This window comes from Leptodactylus fuscus, chromosome 10 (genome assembly GCF_031893055.1).
Source record: "Leptodactylus fuscus isolate aLepFus1 chromosome 10, aLepFus1.hap2, whole genome shotgun sequence".
Taxonomy (NCBI): Eukaryota; Metazoa; Chordata; class Amphibia; order Anura; family Leptodactylidae; genus Leptodactylus; species Leptodactylus fuscus.
In genome coordinates this window covers 57309636-57333425 of record NC_134274.1, presented here as the reverse complement: position 1 = coordinate 57333425, position 23790 = coordinate 57309636, and the positions used below count along the sequence as shown (strand labels likewise).

The 23790-nt window shown below is 42.5% G+C and overlaps 2 protein-coding genes across 2 annotated transcripts in view; one reads left to right on the top strand and one right to left on the bottom strand.

Moving 5' to 3' along the window:
* Positions 1-23790, bottom strand: part of LRRC20 (leucine rich repeat containing 20) — a 542624-nt gene that overhangs the window by 36573 nt on the left and 482261 nt on the right. The gene's annotated exons all lie outside the window — the stretch shown is intronic.
* LOC142183167 (ropporin-1-like) overlaps positions 11818-23790 on the top strand; it is a 150644-nt gene continuing 138671 nt past the window's right edge. Inside the window, exon 1 of the mRNA XM_075258109.1 lies at positions 11818-11953. Within this exon, the coding sequence (XP_075114210.1) occupies positions 11818-11953 (136 nt within the window). The remainder of the gene's footprint in view (positions 11954-23790) is intronic.

The following is a 23790-nucleotide window of genomic DNA, read 5'->3' as shown; positions in this document are numbered from 1 at the left end:
TTTACAGGCAAAATTAGAAACTCCAGGGAGCCCAATATGTGTGGGCCCCACCTACCATGAGCCATTTATCATAGTGCTGTGTTTTATATGACAGATGGGCCATTAACTCTGCACATCTATTGTTTATATACATTTAATACTAATAAATTTCAATATAATACAGTGAGGAGTGAAAGGAGGTGTGTGGGTCTGTCCTGTAACCCTGAGTCCAGAGAAACAAAGTTGTGCTTGTTTTGTTTGTGTGGCTGGTAACAAGTCATATGTATAGTTAGGTTAACAATACTTTTTAGTTAGTTGCTCAGACAAGCAGGGTTGAAGGGGTTATTGCATGAAAAGTATGTGTTTAGTTATTCCCTGAATTGGTGATAAATGTAGGTTGGTAGTGGTCAAAAATGGGTGGCCGCATTCATTTCAATACGATTGTTGAAGATAGCCAAAGTACGGTTCTCCACTATCTTTGTCAGCCCCACTGAAATGAATAGCGCAGTGCCCACATTTACGATCACTTCCACTGTTCAAATGTAGGTGTAAAATACCACAGTCCTCTTAATTGGTGGGGGTCCTAGCAGCCAGACCCCCATAAGGCAAACCCTTCAGTATTCCCCCATTAATCTAATATGAAGAAATAAAACTGATATAAAAGTAAGTAGTTACCTCTCAACGTCTTGTATATAGTTAAAGCTTTCCATGGCAGCCTATAATATTAATTAGCAGACGCCGGCATCTGCATATTCCATTATGTAGTGGCAGAAACACTAAATTTAATAAGTTGATTCCATTTAGCAGTACATTACAGGGAACATATCTCTGCTTTATTATAGTGATAGAAACAAACTGCTGCGAGCAAGATAAAAAAATAAGATAACCATTGATTTCATAATGACTTTTAGTCGGGACCATCAAGGCTATAAAGATTTATCTATTATATTTGGAAATGACTCCATCTGGAACCCCACATGTATACAAAGATATTTGCTTGCATAGTGTGAAGGGAGTAATAGTATCGGCCATAAGCTGCTTATCTAGGGCTTGATCATTCTTTTATACGGGACCAGCATCTTCCTCTTATATTTCCAAATAACTGTTGTACAGTAATAAAGCAGTTGTTTGTCATTGTAATAACCCATGATGACTGGGCCTTTTTCTTTATGACCAGCCACTTCTTTTCTAGGTTTTTTTTTTTTTTTTTGTGCATAAGTAACGCAAAGGTTTTTTTCGCCAAGGGAGAGCTAAAAGCTGTGATGTGGCCTAATGGTGGCATTCTATTTTATTTACTTTTAATTTTTTTTTTTTACAGACACATCACATAGAGACACATATTGTGCCGCTATGAGATCATGACAGACCTTTGGCTACATTTCAGGATTTTTTTTTTTTTTTTTCATTTCTGATTTCCTGTTACTGGGACTGATATATTAGCCTCAGTTATGGGGATATATAGCTTTCTATCCTGCACTGCAGAGCTGATTTGGTTCTGCTAGGACCCAGTATCTGGTGATTATGCGACTGCTGGGACTACGGCAGGAAGCAACATGGTGCCTGCCTAATCTTTATACACATGAAATAGGAAACACAATTAAAACTGTATATATTGTGAGAAGGTGACAGGCAGGGTGCTGGAATCTCACTATATACTTAGACCAGGTTTTTAACTTATGTGTGGTCCAGTGCCAGTCTTGAGTACACCTCAGCCCAGGTGTGAGTCCTTGGCTCATTATTGGGCCAGAAAAAGGCTGCAGCTCTTGCATTCCAGTACAATTTCCATGGAATGAAAGGAGGTGTGTGGTTTTGCCCTGTAACCCAGAGTCCAGTGAGACAATATTGTGCTTGTTTTGTTTGTGTGGTTGGTAGTAAGCCACACGTATAGTTAGGTTAACATTACTATTTAGTCGCTCGGACGAGCAGGATTTTATTTTGTTTTTGTCTGAAGTTGAGGCTGTATTTTGTTTTGCACATTTTGGGCCTGAAGTAAAGGTTTATTTATTTTATTGTGTTTTTCTAAATAAACCGCTTTGCTGCATTTTGTGTCCCTGTCTTGACTGTTTGGGTCCATACCATTTGCTACCTTCCCCACAAAATACAATGGACCATTCTGAAAGAGTCCTAAGGCTCAATTTGGTGTACATATGGCTTCTAGCGGAAGGAAGAGTGAAATCCTTTCCCAAAATGAAGACCTTACAAATGACTCACTTTGGTCAACAGTTTTAGTTTAAGGAGACTGTTTAGTTTTAGTTAAACGTCATGTATAGATATATTGTTAACTTTCTTTTGGTAAACATAATAATGCTCAAATATTTTTAGATTGGTCTTTAAAAACTGAGCAAGTGTGATATAAAGGTTATAAAATTAGATATAAACTTCTTTAACTATGAACACAAAGCAAATAGCAGCTAAGAAAGAAGTCAAGATCTGCCCTGTGGATGTGTATGGAGAGCTGCAAGTATTACATTTATATTGCTGTAGAGCTGGAGATGAGGTGTAGCATTCAGCAAATGTAATAACAATATTTTTGTCTCCAGGGTAAAATAATTTGTTTATGGAACCTACTTCTAATAGGACGGTTCCAAGGCCCAGCTAATGATGTTTTCAGTAATTGCAGAACGATAGGTCAGGAGGAGGTGATAGAAAAAAACATTCACTCACCAAATATGAGGAAGCACATACAGCAGATTATAATGCAAAACAAAACAAGAAATAAAAAGGTGAATTTGACGTTTAAGTCAAGGTTAATAGAACCTAACACTTGGAATTAGCAACAAATGCAAAGACACTACACCAGGGGTATAACTTGATTCCATATCGCCAACAGTTCTACTTACAGAATTTAACAATCTCAAATTCAATGATAGCTCACTTCATAAGTGAATTGAATACGTCATAGTAAACACATAATACATACAAAAGTATTGGGGCACCTACACATTACACCTGGAGGAGCTTTTATGATATCCCATTCTAAATCCATAGGCATTAATATGTAGTCAGTCTCTGAATCAGCTTCTACTCTTCTGGGAATAACTGCTTTTGGAGTAACTGCTTTTTTTTTTTCTTTTTTTTTAAGCGGATTAGGTTTCCGTTCAAGGGGGGTCCCCAAGCAGTGACCTAGGAATCTAGGCCAACCCCTGATAAACAATCCCATGGCATTATCCCTCCTCCATTAAACTTTAAACCAGTCAAACAGGTAAGGTTTTCCTGACATTCGCCAAGCTCAAGTCATAGATATAAGTCGCACTGTGTCTGGAATGAAATAGTTAAAGTATTTATTTTAAGGATATGAAAAAGTAAAGTAGAAGAATTATTACTGAGAATCTCTACATGAAAATGAGAACAAAGGTCAGTCTTGAAATAAACATTTCTCAGGAGCTGCATCAAGTCTATATTATCAAACTAGAACCATAAAGTAGTGCAGTAAAAAGAAATATGTTCACAAAAAAAAGCAAGCGTAATATAGGTTGATACTTTAGGAAAATGAATGTTTTACGATATGGGAGAGAATAATCAAGAAAGTAACACTAAATGTCTAAAGATTTTTTACGACAAAACAAAACATAAACTATTACCCCACAAGGTTTTCTAGTCCTTAATCTATGGTTAAACGAGTTGCCTGTGTTCGGTATTCCGTTCGGGGAGTCCACTTGGAGACCCCCCGAATGGAATACCGAACGTATTGACAAGTGGTGAGCTTATGAAAGCACACGAACCCCATAAACTATAATGGGGTCTGCGTTTTTTGAGTCATGCAGAAAGGAAAAAAGTTCATGAAGCACTTTTCTCTCTGCATGACTCATGCAGACAGTGCGTGGAAAACACATGTACCCCATTATAGTCTATGGGGTTCATGTGCTTTCATAAGCTCACCGCTTGTTTTGAGGGGTCTCCAGGCAAACTCCCCAAACGGAATACCGACTACAGATGTGAACAAGGCCTTAATTTACTTACCTGGTCCCGGGGGGGTTCCTGCAATGTCATGATCCCCATGTCATGTGATACAAGAAGCATTTGTCCACCCTGGTTGCACTGCCCCCTCCTCCCCCAGGATAGTTAGTGCTATGGGGACTGGCCAGCTAATCTTTATGGAATAGCTAACTCATTTAAATCCACAATTCTCTGAAGTGAATTATCCTGAGCCCCCCACAGAGGTGGCTGCTAGTAAACAGAATATTAACATTTGAGGGGGTTTACTAGTGGAGTAAAAATTAATAAAAATTTCCTGAATTGCTTAAGCTTTATTTCCTATGTGCACCCCTGACCCAATTTATTACCTATGTAGAGGGCAGCTGCCTACTCTGCTGACCATTTCAAATCTCAGTTACATGATCAACTCCACTCTACTCAAAGGACTCACAGTAATAGTAGAGGGAAGTTAGTGATGTCAATGTGTTAGAGCGACTGCAGGGGAGACAGAGAAATGAGGGTTGTGGCCTCCCAGCTGCTCAATTCCAAGATAATAAACATGCCATCAGGGGACTGAGATATGTATTACTATTAAAGCTTAACCAATGCAGGCAATGCACTGGTAAACTATGTTATTCCCTAGCTAACCCCTTTAATTCAGTGTATCTAGGGATTCAGCGCTCTGTACAAGAAAAAAGTGGTTCCAAATGCTAACCTTATTCAGCACGAAATTATGCATTAGATGTGGATGTATTACACACCATTTATATAGATGTGGTATATTTACATTTTGAACTCAGAATACAGAATTTTTCAAAATGTACTTTCTATTTTTTTTTTTTTTTTTTTTTTTTTTTTTTTTTATATTTCTGCGCAAATCCAGATATTGCCTTAAAGCGGACCATTCACCCCCCCCTCACACACACACCTTTCCAACTTCTTTACATCTTTCAATAGCCACCACTCCACTGATTCTGGTGCAGATGCAATTTTTTCTCTAGCCTTCACTGTTTCTGAGAATTTGGTGCTGTTAGTTTCAGCACTCAGCATGCTAACTAGGCTACATATAGGACTGAAGCAGATGGCTTAGGACCAACCTCCATGCAGCAGAGACCCTAGCAGAAATGAGTACGTGGAGAAAAAAAATACCACTGCAGCAGAATCAGTGGAGCAGCAAGTATAAAAGCAAGGGACTATATTGGTGGAGATGATGAAAGGTCTTCTTCAAACAATTGCAGGTGTGTATTAAATATATTGCAGACATGCACAAAAGTAGAAAAAAGTTTTCAGCTCACCCTTGTATGTGGAAAAATCGGCTTGCAATAATGAATTCGGGGTGCACGGCATGCTCTATTCCTTGAGCGTAACGGAATCCAATGGAAGAAAAGGAAATTCGCCGGCAGCTCACCGTGAATAAAATATAACTTTTATTGTTAACACATCATAAAATGACAAAACTTTGATGCAAATAATAAATCAAAAAAAGAAAAAAATCCCCCTAAAAAATGCGTTTTTTAGGGGGATTTTTTTCTTTTTTTGATTTATTATTTACATCAAAGTTTTGTCATTTTATGATAACAATAAAAGTTATATTTTATTCATATTGCAGACATGTCTGAAATTAATATAAGGGCTTACATAGAGGCTGCCCATGGAATGGCTATGGGTTCCTTGAAGAGAAGGAGCCTAGCCCTGGTTAATCCCATCATTTTTTTTTTTTTTTTTTTTTTTTCTGGGAAACAAAAAAACTGTGCAATTCTCATATCTATAGAGCAACTGCATTGCTAAGAAAACCCCACAATAAACTGCATTTGAGTATGGGCATGTGCTCTTTCATGTCTCTGTAAGTTATAATAAGAATACTATATGTACTGTGGGGAATCGCTCAGGCTGATGCTTGTAGCAGTGCAGGAATCAGGGACACAGACTTGTCAGGATTGCACACAAGTTCAGGCTTTATTCTCATGTAACGCATACACTGCTTTTGCAAAGCAAAAATCCTTCACAGCTGAGAAAACTAACTTAAACGTAAGGCAACTTTCCCCTGACTATACAGGAGACTGGCTACCAGTCTCCCACCTTGGCAACAACAACGGGTGGCACAGTATCTGCTTTGGAGTACCCGGTCTGGACAGTTCAACTCTGTCACTGTGGTGCCACACTCCTAGTTCTACACACAGACTGTTATTAGGGCCTAATTAGTCAGCTGACCTCCCTGGTGTGGGTCTCACCACACACCCCTTAGGGGTGCCTGGCTGGAATATACCTGTCTTCCCAGACTACACCCTTCACTCTCTCACAGTACATAGACATGAGTATTATATCAGGTTTCGGGCAGAGCTGTCTGCGACCATAACAACGAAAACTGTCAATATCTACCAAACGGCGGCGTAGAGAGAACTTCTAAAGGTAGGAGAAGTGTTAGCAGTATAATATGGGATTCTAATGATAGAATCCCTCTAAACATGAACAAAAACATTACGTTAGGCCTCATTATGTCCTTGATAGAGAGACACTTATGCAGCTTACCTCTCCTCATTTTTCCACTTTCCTCTAATAAGTTCTATTCTAGAGTTTCATGGATTTACATGTACTATGTACTACTTTGATATATGCAAAGAAAACCAGTGAGTGCACTTTAAAACAGAGAACGCATTTTTAAATGTTATCCATCTATATGCTTTGCTTGCAATATCGTGGGTACTCACATGGTATGAATTTGCATTCACCTAATGGCTTTTGCAGTGCAAATTGGATGTGATGAAATTAGAAGCACTTTATATGCAAATACAGCATTGTCAAATCTCACTGTGCCTTCTAGGGTAGGCCCATGCAGCAGGAGGTGTCACGATACTTACGGATTTACAATTCCAACTTTAAAAGCCTCTGCCCTACTGACAGATTCTCTTTTCTAAAGGAAAAACAGTCGTAAGCACAATGCTCTGTTATTTAGGTACATGTAGCAAATTACTCATTTACATTTTCTCCTTTGCAAAACACAAAATGACTCATTGTGATTCGTTTGTATAATGTGTCATCATAATGCCGAAAGTAATCCATAGTGTTACAAGACAACTATATGAATAATACATCCCTTCTATTAAACATGTCCAGAATTTTTATTCAGCGATTTTTCTGTTTATTTCCCTGTTTTAGTGCATACTAGTATTATCAATAAATACTACTGAATGTGAGGCTCCACTGTTCTGTCTTCTGGAAATGTTTAATTATATTGACAACTGGGTGTTACCAAATCCTTTGTCAATGGAACATGCCCACACACATTTTGACATGGCGTGATCAGCGCCGACAGTGTAAAACTATAAGCCAATACCCCGTTTGACAAAGAGAAGACACACGTGTCAATATATTGATACTTATCCAGGTAAAAGAACAGAACAAAGGCTTAACCTCTTCAAGACCAAGCCTAAAAAGTACCTTTATGACTAGGCCTTATTTTTTCAAAACTGACATGTCACTTTATGGGTCCAATCACACAGTGGAAAATGGTGTGGCATTTGGAGTGGAATTTAAGTGCTGAAAAAAAGCCTCCTATTGCTAGCAAAAAAAGGAACCCATTGAAGAGGTTAATAGAGGTTGCAGGGGGGCCGCTGTGGGACATAATAGAGGTTACAGGGGCCACAGTGGACCCTTCAGGCTCTATTTATGCCCCACAGTTGCACATCCATGAACTATTAATATACTCAGGGGTCTTTTCAGACCCTGAGTATAATAATCGGAGCCCCAGGGGAGGCGAGGGAACATAATAAACACTGTTACTCACCTCTCCGGGATCTGATTTTACTCCTAGCAGGCTTTGGGCCTATATGGTAATGTGTCAGACGTCACGTGTAGAGATGAGCGAACACTAAAATGTTCAAGGTTCGAAATTCGATTCGAACAGCCGATCACTGTTCGAGTGTTCGAATGGGTTTCGAACCCCATTATAGTCTATGGGGAACATATACTCGTTAAGGGGGAAACCCAAATCCGTGTCTGGAGGGTCACCAAGTCCACTATGACACCCCAGGAAATGATACCAACACCCTGGAATGACACTGGGACAGCAGGGGAAGCATGTCTGGGGGCATAAAAGTCACTTTATTTCATGGAAATCCCTGTCAGTTTGCGATTTTCGCAAGCTAACTTTTCCCCATAGAAATGCATTGGCCAGTGCTGATTGGTCGAGTTCCGTACTCTGTCCAATCAGCGCTGGCTCTGCTGGAGGAGGCGGAGTCTAAGATCGCTCCACACCAGTCTCCATTCAGGTCCGACCTTAGACTCCGCCTCCTCCGGCAGAGCCAGCGCTGATTGGCCGAAGGCTGGCCAATGCATTCCTATGCGAATGCAGAGACTTAGCAGTGCTGAGCCAGTTCTGCTCAACTACACATCTGATGCACACTCGGCACTGCTACATCAGATGTAGCAATCTGATGTAGCAGAGCCGAGGGTGTACTAGAACCCCTGTGCAAACTCAGTTCACGCTAATAGAATGCATTGGCCAGCGCTGATTGGCCAATGCATTCTATTAGCACGATGAAGTAGAGCTGAATGTGTGTGCTTAGCTACCGCTCTCCTTGCGCTTGTTCAGCCATCTACGTATCAGCTCTACTTCATGATGACGCCGCCTACGCTGATACGTAGATGGCTGAACAAGCGCAAGGAGAGCGGTAGCTCTCCTTGCGCTGGTTCTTGGGATTAGGGGAGGCGCCCTAAGCACCTCCCCTAATCCTCCTCTGACATGGGCAGGGGCCCGATTGAAATGTCAGGGGCCCGATTCATTCCCATCAATTGGCTGGATCGGGATGGATCGGGCCCCTGCTTATGCTAAAATAAGCATCAGTATAGTCGGGGCCCGGGGGCCCACCGGGGAAATTCCCCGGTGCTCCAGCGGGCCAGTCCGACCCTGCTTTTAGATAGAGTAGAGGTAGTGGAGACGATCAAAAAGCAAATGGAGACCTACTTTAGCATAAATGCAAATGCTGAAACGTGTCCAAAGATAACCTAGGAAGCGCACAAGTCTATAATCAGGGGAGCCTTCAACACTATTGCTTCTACACTTAAAAAGGAATCTCAAGACGAGCTTTATACCAATTCTCTCCAATATCTCAGACTGAGAGATTATGAAAGGCCTCCCTTAGAAACAGCTCAAACCCAGAGTTGTGCTCCCTTAGGGAAAAATTAAAAGACATGATAAATGCGTGGACAGCAAAACAATACCTTCACTTCCAACACAGAGTGTATGCACACGGAGACAAAGGGGGTAAATGCATGACCTCTATGATCAAACAAAACAAATCCAAATGCTTTATACCAGAGGTCAGAGACCATCAAGGCAAAGTCAAACGTTCCACTAAAGATACAGTGGGGCAAAAAAGTATTTAGTCAGTCACCAATAGTGCAAGTTCCACCACTTAAAAAGATGAGAGGCATCTGTAATTTACATCATAGATAGACCTCAACTATGAGAGACAAAATGAGAAAACAAATCCAGAAAATCACATTGTCTGATTTTGTAAGAATTTTTTTTTCAAATTATGGTGGAAAATAAGTATTTGGTCAGTAACAAAATTTCATCTCAATACTTTGTTATATATCCTTTGTTGGCAATGACAGAGGTCAAACATTTTCTGTAAGTCTTCACAAGGTTGGCACACACTGTTGTTGGTATATTGGCCCATTCCTCCATGCAGATCTCCTCTAGAGCAGTGATGTTTTGGGGCTGTCGCTTGGCAACACGGACTTTCAACTCCCTCCAAAGGTTTTCTATAGGGTTGAGATCTGGAGACTGGCTAGGCCACTCCAGGACCTTGAAATGCTTCTTACAAAGCCACTCCTTCGTTGCCCTGGCGGTGTGCTTTGGATCATTGTCATGTTGAAAGACCCAGCCACGTTTCATCTTCCATGCCCTTGCTGATGGAAGGAGGTTTGCACTCAAAATCTCACGATACATGGCCCCATTCATTCTTTCATGTACCTGGATCAGTCATCCTGGCCCCTTTGCAGAGAAACAGCCCCAAAGCATGATGTTTCCACCCCCATGCTTTACAGTAGGTATGGTGTTTGATGGATGCAACTCAGTATTCTTTTTCCTCCAAACACGTAAAGTTGTGTTTCTCCCAAACAGTTCCAGTTTGGTTTCATCAGACCATAGGACATTCTCCCAATACTCTTCTGGATCATCCAAATGCTCTCTAGCAAACTTCAGACGGGCCCGGACATGTACTGGCTTAAGCAGTGGGACACGTCTGGCACTGCAGGATCTGAGTCCCTGGCGGCGTAGTGTGTTACTGATGGTAGGCTTTGTAACATTGGTCCCAGCTCTCTGCAGTTCATTCACTAGGTCCCCCCGCGTGGTTCTGGGATTTTTGCTCACCATTCTTGTGATCATTTTAACCCCACGGGGTGAGATTTTGCATGGAGTCCCAGATCGAGGGAGATTATCAGTGGTCTTGTATGTCTTCCATTTTCTAATTATTGCTCCCACAGTTGATTTCTTCAATCCAAGCTGGTTGCCTATTGCAGATTCAGTCTTCCCAGCCTGGTGCAGGGCTACAATTTTGTTTCTGGTGTCCTTTGACAGCTCTTTGGTCTTCACCATAGTGGAGTTTGGAGTCTGACTGTTTGAGGGTGTGCACAGGTGTCTTTTTATACTGATAAGTTTAAACGGGTGCCATTACTACAGGTAATGAGTGGAGGAAAGAGGAGACTCTTAAAGAAGAAGTTACAGGTCTGTGAGAGCCAGAAATCTTGATTGTTTGTAGGTGACCAAATACTTATTTTCCACCATAATTTGAAAAAAAATTCTTACAAAATCAGACAATGTGATTTTCTGGATTTGTTTTCGCATTTTGTCTCTCATAGTTGAGGTCTACCTATGATGTAAATTACAGACGCCTCTCATCTTTTTAAGTGGTGGAACTTGCACTATTGGTGACTGACTAAATACTTTTTTGCCCCACTGTATATCACTGGCATTCCACAAATTTTACACAGATATGTACAACCTAGCCCCGCAACGCTCTGCAGAAAACACATTTGCTACACACAAAAAAAATTTAAGAATTCCTCTCTTCTGTCAACCTCCCACATATTTCAGAAGATGACATATCTACCCTTACCGATCCCATCTCACACGAAGAAATTAAACAAGTGCTGAACAGCTTTACTAAGGGTGAAAGCCCTGGTCCAGATGGCTTCCCCCTTCAATAATACAAAGTATTCCAATCCACACTACTACCACACTTCGCCATCTCCTGCAATGCCCTCCTCTCTGGGAAAGCGCTCCCAAAACATGCAGAAGAGGCCCATATCACCATCCTGCCCAAAGAAGGGAAAGACCTCCTAGCTTGCAGAAGTTATAGGCCAATATCCCTCTTAAACGTAGATCTCAAACTCTGGGCAAAAATCTTAGCATTTAGAATAAAAACCCTCATACCCAAACTCTTACATTTGGACCAAGCGGTTTTTGTCTTCGGGAGGGAAGGGAAAGACAATACTCATCGCCTTCTCCACGCTATCTCACATGCAAGAAAAACCCATTCAGACCTAGTCCTTCTGGGAGTCGATGCCGAAAAGGCATTCGATAGAGTGGATTGGCTTTTCATGAAAGCTACACTCCAAAAATGTAGCTTTCCCCCCAATTTAGTCACAGTAGTTTTTTCCCTATATGACACGCCGTATGCAAAATTAAGGATCAACAGCACCTTATCGTCCCCTTTTCACATCACAAACGGCACATGGCATGGTTGCCCACTGTCCCCTTCCCTATTCATACTAACTTTGGAACCCCTCCTGCAAGCAGTCAGGTCCCATCCTGATGTGCAAGGCCTTAAAGTCGGCAAACATAATCTTCACGCAACCGCTTTTGCGGACGATGTGTTATTTTTAGCCTCAAACCATGAAACCGGCCTCCCGACCATTATGAACCTACTGAGTTCCTATGGTGAGGTTTCTGGCTACAAAGCTAACCTCAACAAATCAGAGGTTCTTAAAATCATCCTCCCCCGCAACCGAGTGACCCATCTCGCAAGCTCCACTCCCTTCAAGTGGACTTCTGGTAAGATTAAATACCTAGGCATTTACGTAACAGCAGATATGGACGACCTTTACGACACCAATTTTCTTCCACTCAACTGATATTAGGAAGATGCTGCTGTCGTACCAGGGTATGCCTTTCTCCTGGTTTGGAAGACTAAACCTTTTACAGACCTATGCTCTCCCAAAGATTCTCTATAGACTCCATATGCTTCCAATACGTCTCCCTCCTCTGTTCTTTAAATCGGTCAAAACCATTTTTTCCTCTTTTTTGTGGAGGGAAATGTCTGAGACTCTCCATGTCACTATTTGTGACTAATGGCTATGAGGAAAACATTGGACTATTCGGAAGTGGCCTTCTATGAGCCCTGACCTAAATCCTATTGAGCATCTTTGGAAGGAGTTGAAACATGCCATCTGGAAAAGGCAGCGTTCAAACCCAAGACAAATGGAGCAGTATGCTCATGAGGATTGGGCCAAATTACCTGTTGAGAGGTGCAGAAGTCTCATTGACAGTTACAGAAATCAATTGATTGCAGTGATTGTCTCAAAAGGTTGTGCTACAAAATATTAAGTTACGGGAACCGTCTTATCTGTCCAGGCCTGTGTCATGAGATTTATTTATTTATTTTAACTACTTCCGAACCGCCCATAGACTATATATGTCCGGATAGTGGTTGCCTAGTTCTGACAGGACGTACCGGTACGTCCAGTCAGAACACAGTAGCTGCACAGAGATCGTGCAGCTGCTGAAGCTGGGAGCTGGCTGTAACTTCAGCCGGATCTCCCAGAGAGAAGACAGGGAAGATTTATTACCTCCCCTGCCTTCTCGATCGCTGTGTATACAGCGCTCAATGAGCGCTGTATACACAGCTATGGACGCTGCCATAATTCAGCCGCCCTCTGACCTGGCAGTCACGTGATCCACCGGGAGCAGAGTCTTGCAAGAGCTGCTGGGTCCTACAGGATCAGCTCAGTAAGTTGTGTATACAGTGTGCAGGAGGCTGGATTCCTCCTGCATCTGGGGTTAAATGTAGCAGCCTCAGTTATAGGAGAAAAGAGCCTCCAGTACAAAAAAAAAGTGATCAGATGTCCCCAAAGGTCTCATGACCTTATGGGGACACAATCTGAAAATAACGTAAAATTAAAATAATAAAGTTTTTTGAAAAATGTAAATAAAATAATAAAAAAATAATGTGCTAATAAAACGCCGTTATTAAAGGTTATAGCCCCACCCCCGACAACACCATACAAAATAAAAATTACCGTAACGGAGAGGAAAAACTAGATTATAAAGTTTTTTTTTTAGTGACACTTTGTGTTATTAAATAAATAAATAAAAAAAAAAAAAAAAAAAAAAATTGAAAACCAGACAATTTCCCTCCTATTTTGTTTATATTTTCCCGGATATAAAAAAAAGTTAACACATTTGAAAATAAAAAAAAAATAAAGTATAAAAAAAATAATATAAAAATAAATCCCTATGTGTCCCCCAAAAAAGACGCAAAAATTAGTTGACTGAGACTTACGAGAAAAATGTTACAGCCCTCAAAACCGCACATACAAAATAAACCTAAAATGTGTCTGGTCCTGGACCACAAATTGGCCCGGTACTGAAGTGGTTAAAGGGGTATTCCCACGTCGCATACTCACCAGTCTTCACTGCTGTAAAATCTTCTTTCTTCCTGGTTTCTTGCATCATTTGGTGGGCGGGGTTTCACATGCAACCTGCCGTTTATCTCCACCCCCAAATTTGTGTGTAGCTCCGCCCATCCATATTGGACTATGAAGTACAGGCAGCAGCAACTCCATTCTGTGTTACATACAGAGACTGCCTGTCTCTGCCATAATGAACACAATTGAATTAGCTAGCCTGATAACTGGGAGAACAGAAGAAATGAAAGCAGCTCCTCTCCCCTATCTGAGTGCAGGACCTAGGTCACCTGTGGTGTAGACACAGGAATAGCTAGATACACAGGCTCTCTCCCTGCACTTAGCCCCTCCTCCCTCCCCCCTGAGTGCAGCAGATACATCACTTGATTCATGAGCAGCTAATTCAGGGCTGTGGCCACAAAGAATTGAATAAAGTAAGATAGTGGACAAACAAAACAGGTTTGCTGAAGCAGTGTATTTAGGAAAAGTCTTACATCCACATTAACAAGGAGTATAGATAGGATCCTTGTGATGGGACAACCCCTTTAAATTCTGTTGAAGCAAAAAGCAATGTCTGACTTTCATTTGTTCATTTTCATAGAATTTTTATTTATTACTTTTGTCAGATTCAACTTATTTTTGTGACCATTGTGGGTTTTTCTTTCAACAAACGAGAGGTACCAACAATTGTGTGCACATGTGAATACTAACTGAACCAATATTCAAGTTTATCAATCAAAATCTGATAAAAAACAAGGAGGAATTTACAAGCACAATGTGGCATGCCTGCAAAAACATTTCACTTCCTTTTTATCCACACAATACATTGAGACTGTGTTTAGCAAGAAATCTGAATATTGCCTCCTACACAGACATGAGCCTGCCTGCTGTTATCAATAGACCTGCTTTGTGGGCACAATAAAGATGGTAAAGAGAACATTGTGGGCATGACAAAATGCCATATTAATAAGCGTAGGATGGTATTATAGCTTAATATTTTATTTGCTCCTTCAGGACAATATACGTGAATGTACAACCCTTTGCAGGATTAGCTGGCTGCTTAATAAAAAAAAAAAAAAAAAATCTGTATAATTACAATTTAAGGTTCATTACACACTGTTCTACATCTTTCAGAGCTTTATACAGGAGAGGTAATTAGAGTAGTACATATGTGTAGCAGATGTCTGTAGGCCAGGAACGTAATAGTTATACTCACTGATGCTTTTCAGGCAGCAGACTGACATCAATATTTTAGCTATTATGTGATTAAGAATGTAAATGATAGTATCAATATTTAAAATACTGTTTAAATCACTGCATTGTATTTATTATCGGTATGAAGAGTTATGGTAGTTCCTTTTCAATGTATTAGTCAAAGGGGTTGTCCAGGATAAACTGATAATTATCCCCTAAACTAAACTCCCTCCCCCCCACCTAACTTCTAATTTACTTCAATTCAATTAAAATGTATAATTACCCATATCCCTGGACACTTTCTGATAATCTGGTGAGGTTCCGTTTCACTGCTTCTGAAATGGAACGTCACCATCACTCTTCCCTCTCCCCTATCCCCTGCAATATTTACCAAACCTTTCTGTGTCCAGGGAACGGCTCCTCCCCCTCTTTCTGTCTTCTAGCAGTGGGTGGAATAGGTTAGCTAGGGAGACAGGGAGGGAGGGGCTAGTAATGGGCAGGATCGATAGACTTCATAAGATACTGAGGGTGAGAGAAGCTAGTAATGTGCGGGATCGCTAGTCAGTGAGTGTGGGAGGGGCTAGGCTTAGCCAGAAGAAGGGTTTTGTAAAGGAGTGAGAGAGGAGGGGGGGCTCAGTTAGAGGGAATTAGTGAAGCAGCTTACACAGGAATCTGCACAGCAGGAAGCTGCACAGCAGGAAGCTACAGCAAGAAACACAGAGGCTGCTAACAGCAACCAGAGACACTGAGAAATCACTCCAGAAACTGCTAAATGTAAAATGGGAGTATTTATTAACCCATCACTAGCACTAACAGACCTTTATAAAATTAAAAAAAAAAAAAAAAAATCTGCCCGGAAAACCCCTTTAACTTCTTGGAGAGCTTCCATGCTACATTCATATGCATACAGTGTATATATAAATGAATCAGAACATCTTTGGGTTTAACAGGTCTTTTAGCCTGTACAGTATGGTTGGTTGTCACCTTCCAAAAGTGGTCCAAGGAACAAAAATCGGTGAACCAGTGACAAGGCCATGGGCACCACACCTCATTGATGTACATGTGAAGTTAAAGATTAGTCTGTCTGTTATGATCTTACTTAACAGCTACTTTAGCACAAATTGCTTAAAAGTAGTAATGGACAACTTCAGAAGTTTTGTAAAGTCTACACGGTGACAAATCAGAGCTGTGCTCTAAAGAGGTAAGTGGCGATGCTTCATTGCTCCATATAGCTCATCTGCATACTAACCAAATATCTCGGCAATAGATGCACTAATTCATAAGGGTTCAGGTGACCCTAACCTATCTATCCTTCAGGGCTGAGTTCATATTCTGGGTTCTGGTGACAGACTCCCTTTTATGTTATGGCTGATCATACTGGCTATAGGTTTGTACTATTTTCTATAACAATAGAGAATCTATCAGGTCTATGCACAGATATGACATTTAAGAATCAGAAATCCCTTTTGAACAAACATCATTTAGAAACTACATTTTATTTTATTTTTTTTTCATTTAGATTGTGAGCCCCACATAGAGCTCACAATGTACATTTTTCCCTATCAGTATGTCTTTGGAATATGGGATGGGAATCCATGCAAACACGGGGAGAACATACAAACTCCTTGCAGATGGTTTTCTGCCCTTGGCGGGATTTGAACACCAGGACTCCAGCGCTGCAAGGCTGCTGTGTTAACCACTGAGCCACCGTGTGGCCCCTTAGAAACTACATTTTGTTAGGATTTAAAGGACAATGTGTTACCATGACAGCTGTTTATACTGTTTATGGAACTATCAGAATCATCAACCACTAGACTATAAGGCTAAGGCCCCATGTTGTGGAAATGCAGCTTTTTGTGTTGCGGTTTTTTGAGCCAAAGCCAGGATTCGATTGAGCAGAAGAGAGAAATATAAGAACTTCCTATATATTTCCCATTCCTTTTGTAGACATTCTTGGCTTTGGCTCAAAAAACCGCAACAAAATCTACAACAAAAAAAGCTGCATTTCCACAAGTCAGATCAGCAGGTATAAAGCCCCTAAATTCCCACCAATCTTTAGAATGGGTGGATCCCATTCCCCATACTTCAAAATCGGTGTGACAGGGATTTTGTATGGAGCAAAGCTTGACCATAGATGTTGCTACTCAATCCATTCCTATGGAAGTGTCAAATAAAAAAGGCTAGTGGGCACTCCATACAAATACTTCAAGTGATCGATGGATGTTTGAGCAGCTGGATACCCACCAAGCTAACATTTATTTATCCAACTGATGGGTCATAAATGTTTTCAATGCTAAATATCATGTTTCTAAACTTCTTCCTGAATTTATGTAAAGGGTCCCATTTACCCAGTACATGCAAAAAGAGTCATCTATACGCATATATTAGGCTAAAAGAAGTCAGCATGCCCAGTTTTACTGTAGGAAATAACTTAGCAGACAATTCTATTCCATGCAAAGAAATACACTAATAAAATATATTCTGTCTGGTATCCACTACTTTATACCATACAATTCTATCACAACTATTGTAAGCTGATGGCTGGTCAGGTAATGGAGGGGGTGTACATCTCTACCAGACTACTCAGGTGGGTGAGATGAGAAAACTCCAGTAGGAATGTTTGTTCTCAGCAGACAACTTTCCTCTGCTGAGCATTTTGGGCTGGGTTTTTAGGAATGACAGGTAGGTTGGTAGTGGGACCTGTCATTCCACCCCCCTGCAGTCCACACTTTGGGGATGTTCCCCAACAGCGACTTAGCTGTTGAGTCTGCTCATCAAGGAGGCTTAAGAAGCCAGCTCCAGCAGCAGACTGTGGGCAGCAGAGCTTGGCTGGAGAGCTGACAGAGAGGTCATATTTTTGGAGCTGTGTCCTGAATGATTCTACTGGCTTTTTGGATTTCTGTTATTCTAGGTGAGGTAACCTATCCTATGTTTAGTTAGAGCCTAGCCGGGCAGGGACTTATTGTTTGTATTGTTTCTAGAGATGAGCGAACAGTGTTCTATCGAACTCATGTTCGATCGGATATTAGGCTGTTCGGCATGTTCGAATCGAATCGAACACCGCGTGGTAAAGTGCGCCATTACTCGATTCCCCTCCCACCTTCCCTGGCGCCTTTTTTGCTCCAATAACAGCGCAGGGTAGGTGGGACAGGAACTACGACACCGGTGACGTTGAGAAAAGTAGGCAAAACCCATTGGCTGCCGAAAACATGTGACCTCTAATTTAAAAGAACAGCGCCGCCCAGGTTCGCGTCATTCTGAGCTTGCAATTCACCGAGGACGGAGGTTTCCGTCCAGCTAGCTAGGGCTTAGATTCTGGGTAGGCAGGGACAGGCTAGGATAAGAAGGAGAAGACAACCACAACAGCTCTTGTAAGAGCTAAATTCCAGGGAGAAGCTTGTCAGTGTAACGTGGCACTGACGGGCTCAATCGCCGCAACCCAGCTTTCCCAGGATCCTGAATGGAATACACTGTCAGTGTATTCCCGTATACCCGATATATACCCCCGATACCCGTTCCAACGGTGTGCCCCCCCACCTTCACCCCAGAAATACCCTGCAAGTCCCCTAGCAATAGAATTGGGGCTATATACACCCACTATTTTTGCTACTGCCATATAGTGCCATTGTCTGACTGGGAATTCAAAGAATATATTGGGGTTACGTGCACCCACAATTTTTACTACTGGTATACAGTGCCAGTTTCTGACTGGGAATTCAAAGAATATATTGGGGTTATAAACACCCTCATTTCTTGCTACTGCCATATAGTGCCAGTTTCTGACTGGGAATTCAAAGAATATATTGGGGTTACGTGCACCCACAATTTTTACTACTGGTATACAGTGCCATTGTCTGACTGGGAATTCAAAGAATATATTGGGGTTATAAATACCCTCATTTCTTGCTACTGGTATATAGTGCCATTGTCTGACTGGGAATTCAAAGAATATATTGGGGTTACGTGCACCCACAATTTTTACTACTGGTATACAGTGCCAGTTTCTGACTGGGAATTCAAAGAATATATTGGGGTTACAAATACCCTCATTTCTTGCTACTGCCATATAGTGCCAGTTTCTGACTGGTAATTCAAAGAATATATTGGGGTTACGTGCACCCACAATTTTTACTACTGGTATACAGTGCCAGTTTCTGACTGGGAATTCAAAGAATATATTGGGGTTACAAATACCCTCATTTCTTGCTACTGCCATATAGTGCCAGTTTCTGACTGGTAATTCAAAGAATATATTGGGGTTACGTGCACCCACAATTTTTACTACTGGTATACAGTGCCATTGTCTGACTGGGAATTCAAAGAATATATTGGGGTTATAAATACCCTCATTTCTTGCTACTGGTATATAGTGCCATTGTCTGACTGGGAATTCAAAGAATATATTGGGGTTACGTGCACCCACAATTTTTACTACTGGTATACAGTGCCAGTTTCTGACTGGGAATTCAAAGAATATATTGGGGTTACAAATACCCTCATTTCTTGCTACTGCCATATAGTGCCAGTTTCTGACTGGTAATTCAAAGAATATATTGGGGTTACGTGCACCCACAATTTTTACTACTGGTATACAGTGCCAGTTTCTGACTGGGAATTCAAAGAATATATTGGGGTTACAAATACCCTCATTTCTTGCTACTGCCATATAGTGCCAGTTTCTGACTGGTAATTCAAAGAATATATTGGGGTTATAAATACCCTCATTTCTTGCTACTGGTATATAGTGCCATTGTCTGACTGGGAATTCAAAGAATATATTGGGGTTACGTGCACCCACAATTTTTACTACTGGTATACAGTGCCAGTTTCTGACTGGGAATTCAAAGAATATATTGGGGTTACAAATACCCTCATTTCTTGCTACTGCCATATAGTGCCAGTTTCTGACTGGTAATTCAAAGAATATATTGGGGTTACGTGCACCCACAATTTTTACTACTGGTATACAGTGCCATTGTCTGACTGGGAATTCAAAGAATATAATTGGGGTTATAAATACCCTCATTTCTTGCTACTGCCATATAGTGCCAGTTTCTGACTGGGAATTCAAAGAATATATTGGGGTTACGTGCACCCACAATTTTTACTACTGGTATACAGTGCCATTGTCTGACTGGGAATTCAAAGAATATATTGGGGTTATAAATACCCTCATTTCTTGCTACTGGTATATAGTGCCATTGTCTGACTGGGAATTCAAAGAATATATTGGGGTTACGTGCACCCACAATTTTTACTACTGGTATACAGTGCCAGTTTCTGACTGGAAATTCAAAGAATATATTGGGGTTACAAATACCCTCATTTCTTGCTACTGCCATATAGTGCCAGTTTCTGACTGGTAATTCAAAGAATATATTGGGGTTACGTGCACCCACAATTTTTACTACTGGTATACAGTGCCAGTTTCTGACTGGGAATTCAAAGAATATATTGGGGTTACAAATACCCTCATTTCTTGCTACTGGTATATAGTGCCATTGTCTGACTGGGAATTCAAAGAATATATTGGGGTTACGTGCACCCACAATTTTTACTACTGGTATACAGTGCCATTGTCTGACTGGGAATTCAAAGAATATATTGGGGTTATAAATACCCTCATTTCTTGCTACTGGTATATAGTGCCATTGTCTGACTGGGAATTCAAAGAATATATTGGGGTTACGTGCACCCACAATTTTTACTACTGGTATACAGTGCCAGTTTCTGACTGGGAATTCAAAGAATATATTGGGGTTACAAATACCCTCATTTCTTGCTACTGCCATATAGTGCCAGTTTCTGACTGGTAATTCAAAGAATATATTGGGGTTACGTGCACCCACAATTTTTACTACTGGTATACAGTGCCAGTTTCTGACTGGGAATTCAAAGAATATATTGGGGTTACAAATACCCTCATTTCTTGCTACTGCCATATAGTGCCAGTTTCTGACTGGTAATTCAAAGAATATATTGGGGTTATAAATACCCTCATTTCTTGCTACTGGTATATAGTGCCATTGTCTGACTGGGAATTCAAAGAATATATTGGGGTTACGTGCACCCACAATTTTTACTACTGGTATACAGTGCCAGTTTCTGACTGGGAATTCAAAGAATATATTGGGGTTACAAATACCCTCATTTCTTGCTACTGCCATATAGTGCCAGTTTCTGACTGGTAATTCAAAGAATATATTGGGGTTACGTGCACCCACAATTTTTACTACTGGTATACAGTGCCATTGTCTGACTGGGAATTCAAAGAATATATTGGGGTTATAAATACCCTCATTTCTTGCTACTGCCATATAGTGCCAGTTTCTGACTGGTAATTCAAAGAATATATTGGGGTTATAAATACCCTCATTTCTTGCTACTGGTATATAGTGCCATTGTCTGACTGGGAATTCAAAGAATATATTGGGGTTACGTGCACCCACAATTTTTGCTACTGGTATATAGTGCCAATTTCTAACTGGGAATTCAAAATGCGCAAGGCTCCCGGAAAGGGACGTGGACGAGGCCGTGGGCGAGGTCGGGGGAATGGTTCTGGGGAGCAAGGTAGCAGTGAAGCCACAGGGCGTCCCGTGCCTACTCCTGTGGGGCAGCAAGCATTGCGCCACTCCACAGTGCCAGGGTTGCTTGCCACATTAACTAAACTGCAGGGTACAAACCTTAGTAGGCCCGAGAACCAGGAACAGGTCTTGCAATGGCTGTCAGAGAACGCTTACAGCACATTGTCCAGCAGCCAGTCAGACTCTGCCTCCTCTCCTCCTATTACCCAACAGTCTTGTCCTCCTTCCTCCCAAAATTCCCAAGCTTCACAGAACAATAACCCCAACTGTTCCTGCTCCCCAGAGCTGTTCTCCGCTCCTTTCATTGTCCCTCAACCTGCCTCTCTACGTCACGATTCCACGAACCTAACAGAGGAGCATCTGTGTCCAGATGCTCAAACACTAGAGTCTCCTCCATCTCCGTTCGATTTGGTGGTGGATGACCAGCAACCCACCCTCATCGACGATGATGTGACGCAGTTGCCGTCAGGGCATCCAGTTGACCGGCGCATTGTGCGGGAGGAGGAGATGAGACAGGAGTTGGAAGAGGAAGTGGTGGATGATGAGGACACTGACCCGACCTGGACAGGGGGGATGTCAAGCGGGGAAAGTAGTGTGGATGTTGAGGCAAGTGCAGCACCAAAAAGGGTAGCTAGAGGCAGAGGCAGAGGTCAGCAGCTTAGGCGAAGCCAGGCCACACCCGGAATCTCCCAAGATGTTCCAGTTCGTACCCAGCCCCGAAAAACTCCCACCTCGAGGGCACGTTTCTCGAAGGTGTGGAGTTTTTTCAAGGAATGCGCCGAGGACAGATATAGTGTTGTCTGCACAATTTGCCTCTCGAAATTGATTAGGGGCTCTGAGAAGAGCAACCTGTCCACCACTTCAATGCGCCGTCATTTGGAATCCAAGCACTGGAATCAGTGGCAGGCAGCAACGGCAGGACAAAGGCCGCCTGCCGTTCACGCCACTGCCACTGCCACTGCCTCTGCCACTGCCTCTGCCTCTGCCACTGCCACTGCTGACTGTGCTGGCGATGCACTCCAGAGGACGAGCCAGGACACCACTTCATCTGCCTCCGCCACTTTGTTGACTTCTCCCTCATCCTCCCCTGTTCCTGTCTTATCTCCTTCTCCTGCACCATCAAAGGCACCATCAGGCGCTTCTTTACAACAACCCACCATCTCTCAGACATTGGAGCGGCGGCAGAAATACACTGCTAACCACCCACACGCGCAAGCCTTGAACGCCAACATCGCTAAACTGCTGGCCCAGGAGATGTTGGCGTTCCGGCTTGTTGAAACTCCCGCCTTCCTGGACCTGATGGCAACTGCGGCACCTCACTATGCCGTCCCTAGCCGTCACTACTTCTCCCGGTGTGCCGTCCCCGCCTTGCACCAGCACGTGTCACTCAACATCAGGCGGGCCCTTAGTTCCGCGCTTTGCACAAAGGTCCACTTGACCACCGACGCGTGGACAAGTGCATGCGGACAGGGACGCTACATTTCACTGACGGCACACTGGGTGAATGTAGTTGAGGCTGGGACTGCTTCCCAAACTGGCCCGGTGTACCTCGTCTCCCCGCCTAACATTCCTGGCAGGGACACGAGAAGAACACCCCCCTCCTCCTCCTCCGCCACCGCCTCCTCCTCCGCCACCGCCTCCTCCTCCGCTGTTAGATTGACCCCAGCTACGAGTTGGAAAAGTTGCAGCACTGGCGTTGGTAGACGTCAGCAGGCTGTGCTGAAGCTGATCAGCTTGGGGGACAGACAGCACACTGCCTCCGAGGTGAGGGATGCCCTCCTCGATGAGACGGCAATATGGTTTGAGCCGCTGCACCTGGGCCCAGGCATGGTCGTTTGTGATAACGGCCGGAACCTGGTAGCAGCTCTGGAGCTTGCCGGACTCCAACATGTTCCATGCCTGGCCCACGTCTTCAACCTAGTGGTGCAACGTTTCCTAAAGAGCTACCCCAATGTTCCAGAGCTACTGGTGAAAGTGCGGCGCATGTGCGCCCACTTTCGCAAGTCGACAGTAGCCGCTGCTAGCTTAAAATCTCTCCAGCAACGCCTGCATGTGCCACAACACCGGCTTTTGTGCGACGTCCCCACACGCTGGAACTCAACGTTTCAGATGTTGAATAGAGTGGTTGAGCAGCAGAGACCTTTGATGGAATACCAGCTACAAAACCCTAGGGTGCCACAAAGTCAGCTGCCTCAGTTTCTCATCCATGAGTGGCCATGGATGAGAGACCTTTGTGACATCCTACGGGTGTTTGAGGAGTCCACAAGGAGGGTGAGCTCTGAGGATGCGATGGTGAGCCTTACAATCCCGCTCTTGTGTGTTCTGAGAGAATCCCTGATTGACATCAGGGATAACTCAGATCACACAGAGGAGTCAGGGATAGCATCCGATCCGTCACAGCTGGAGAGTAGGTCCACACATCTGTCCG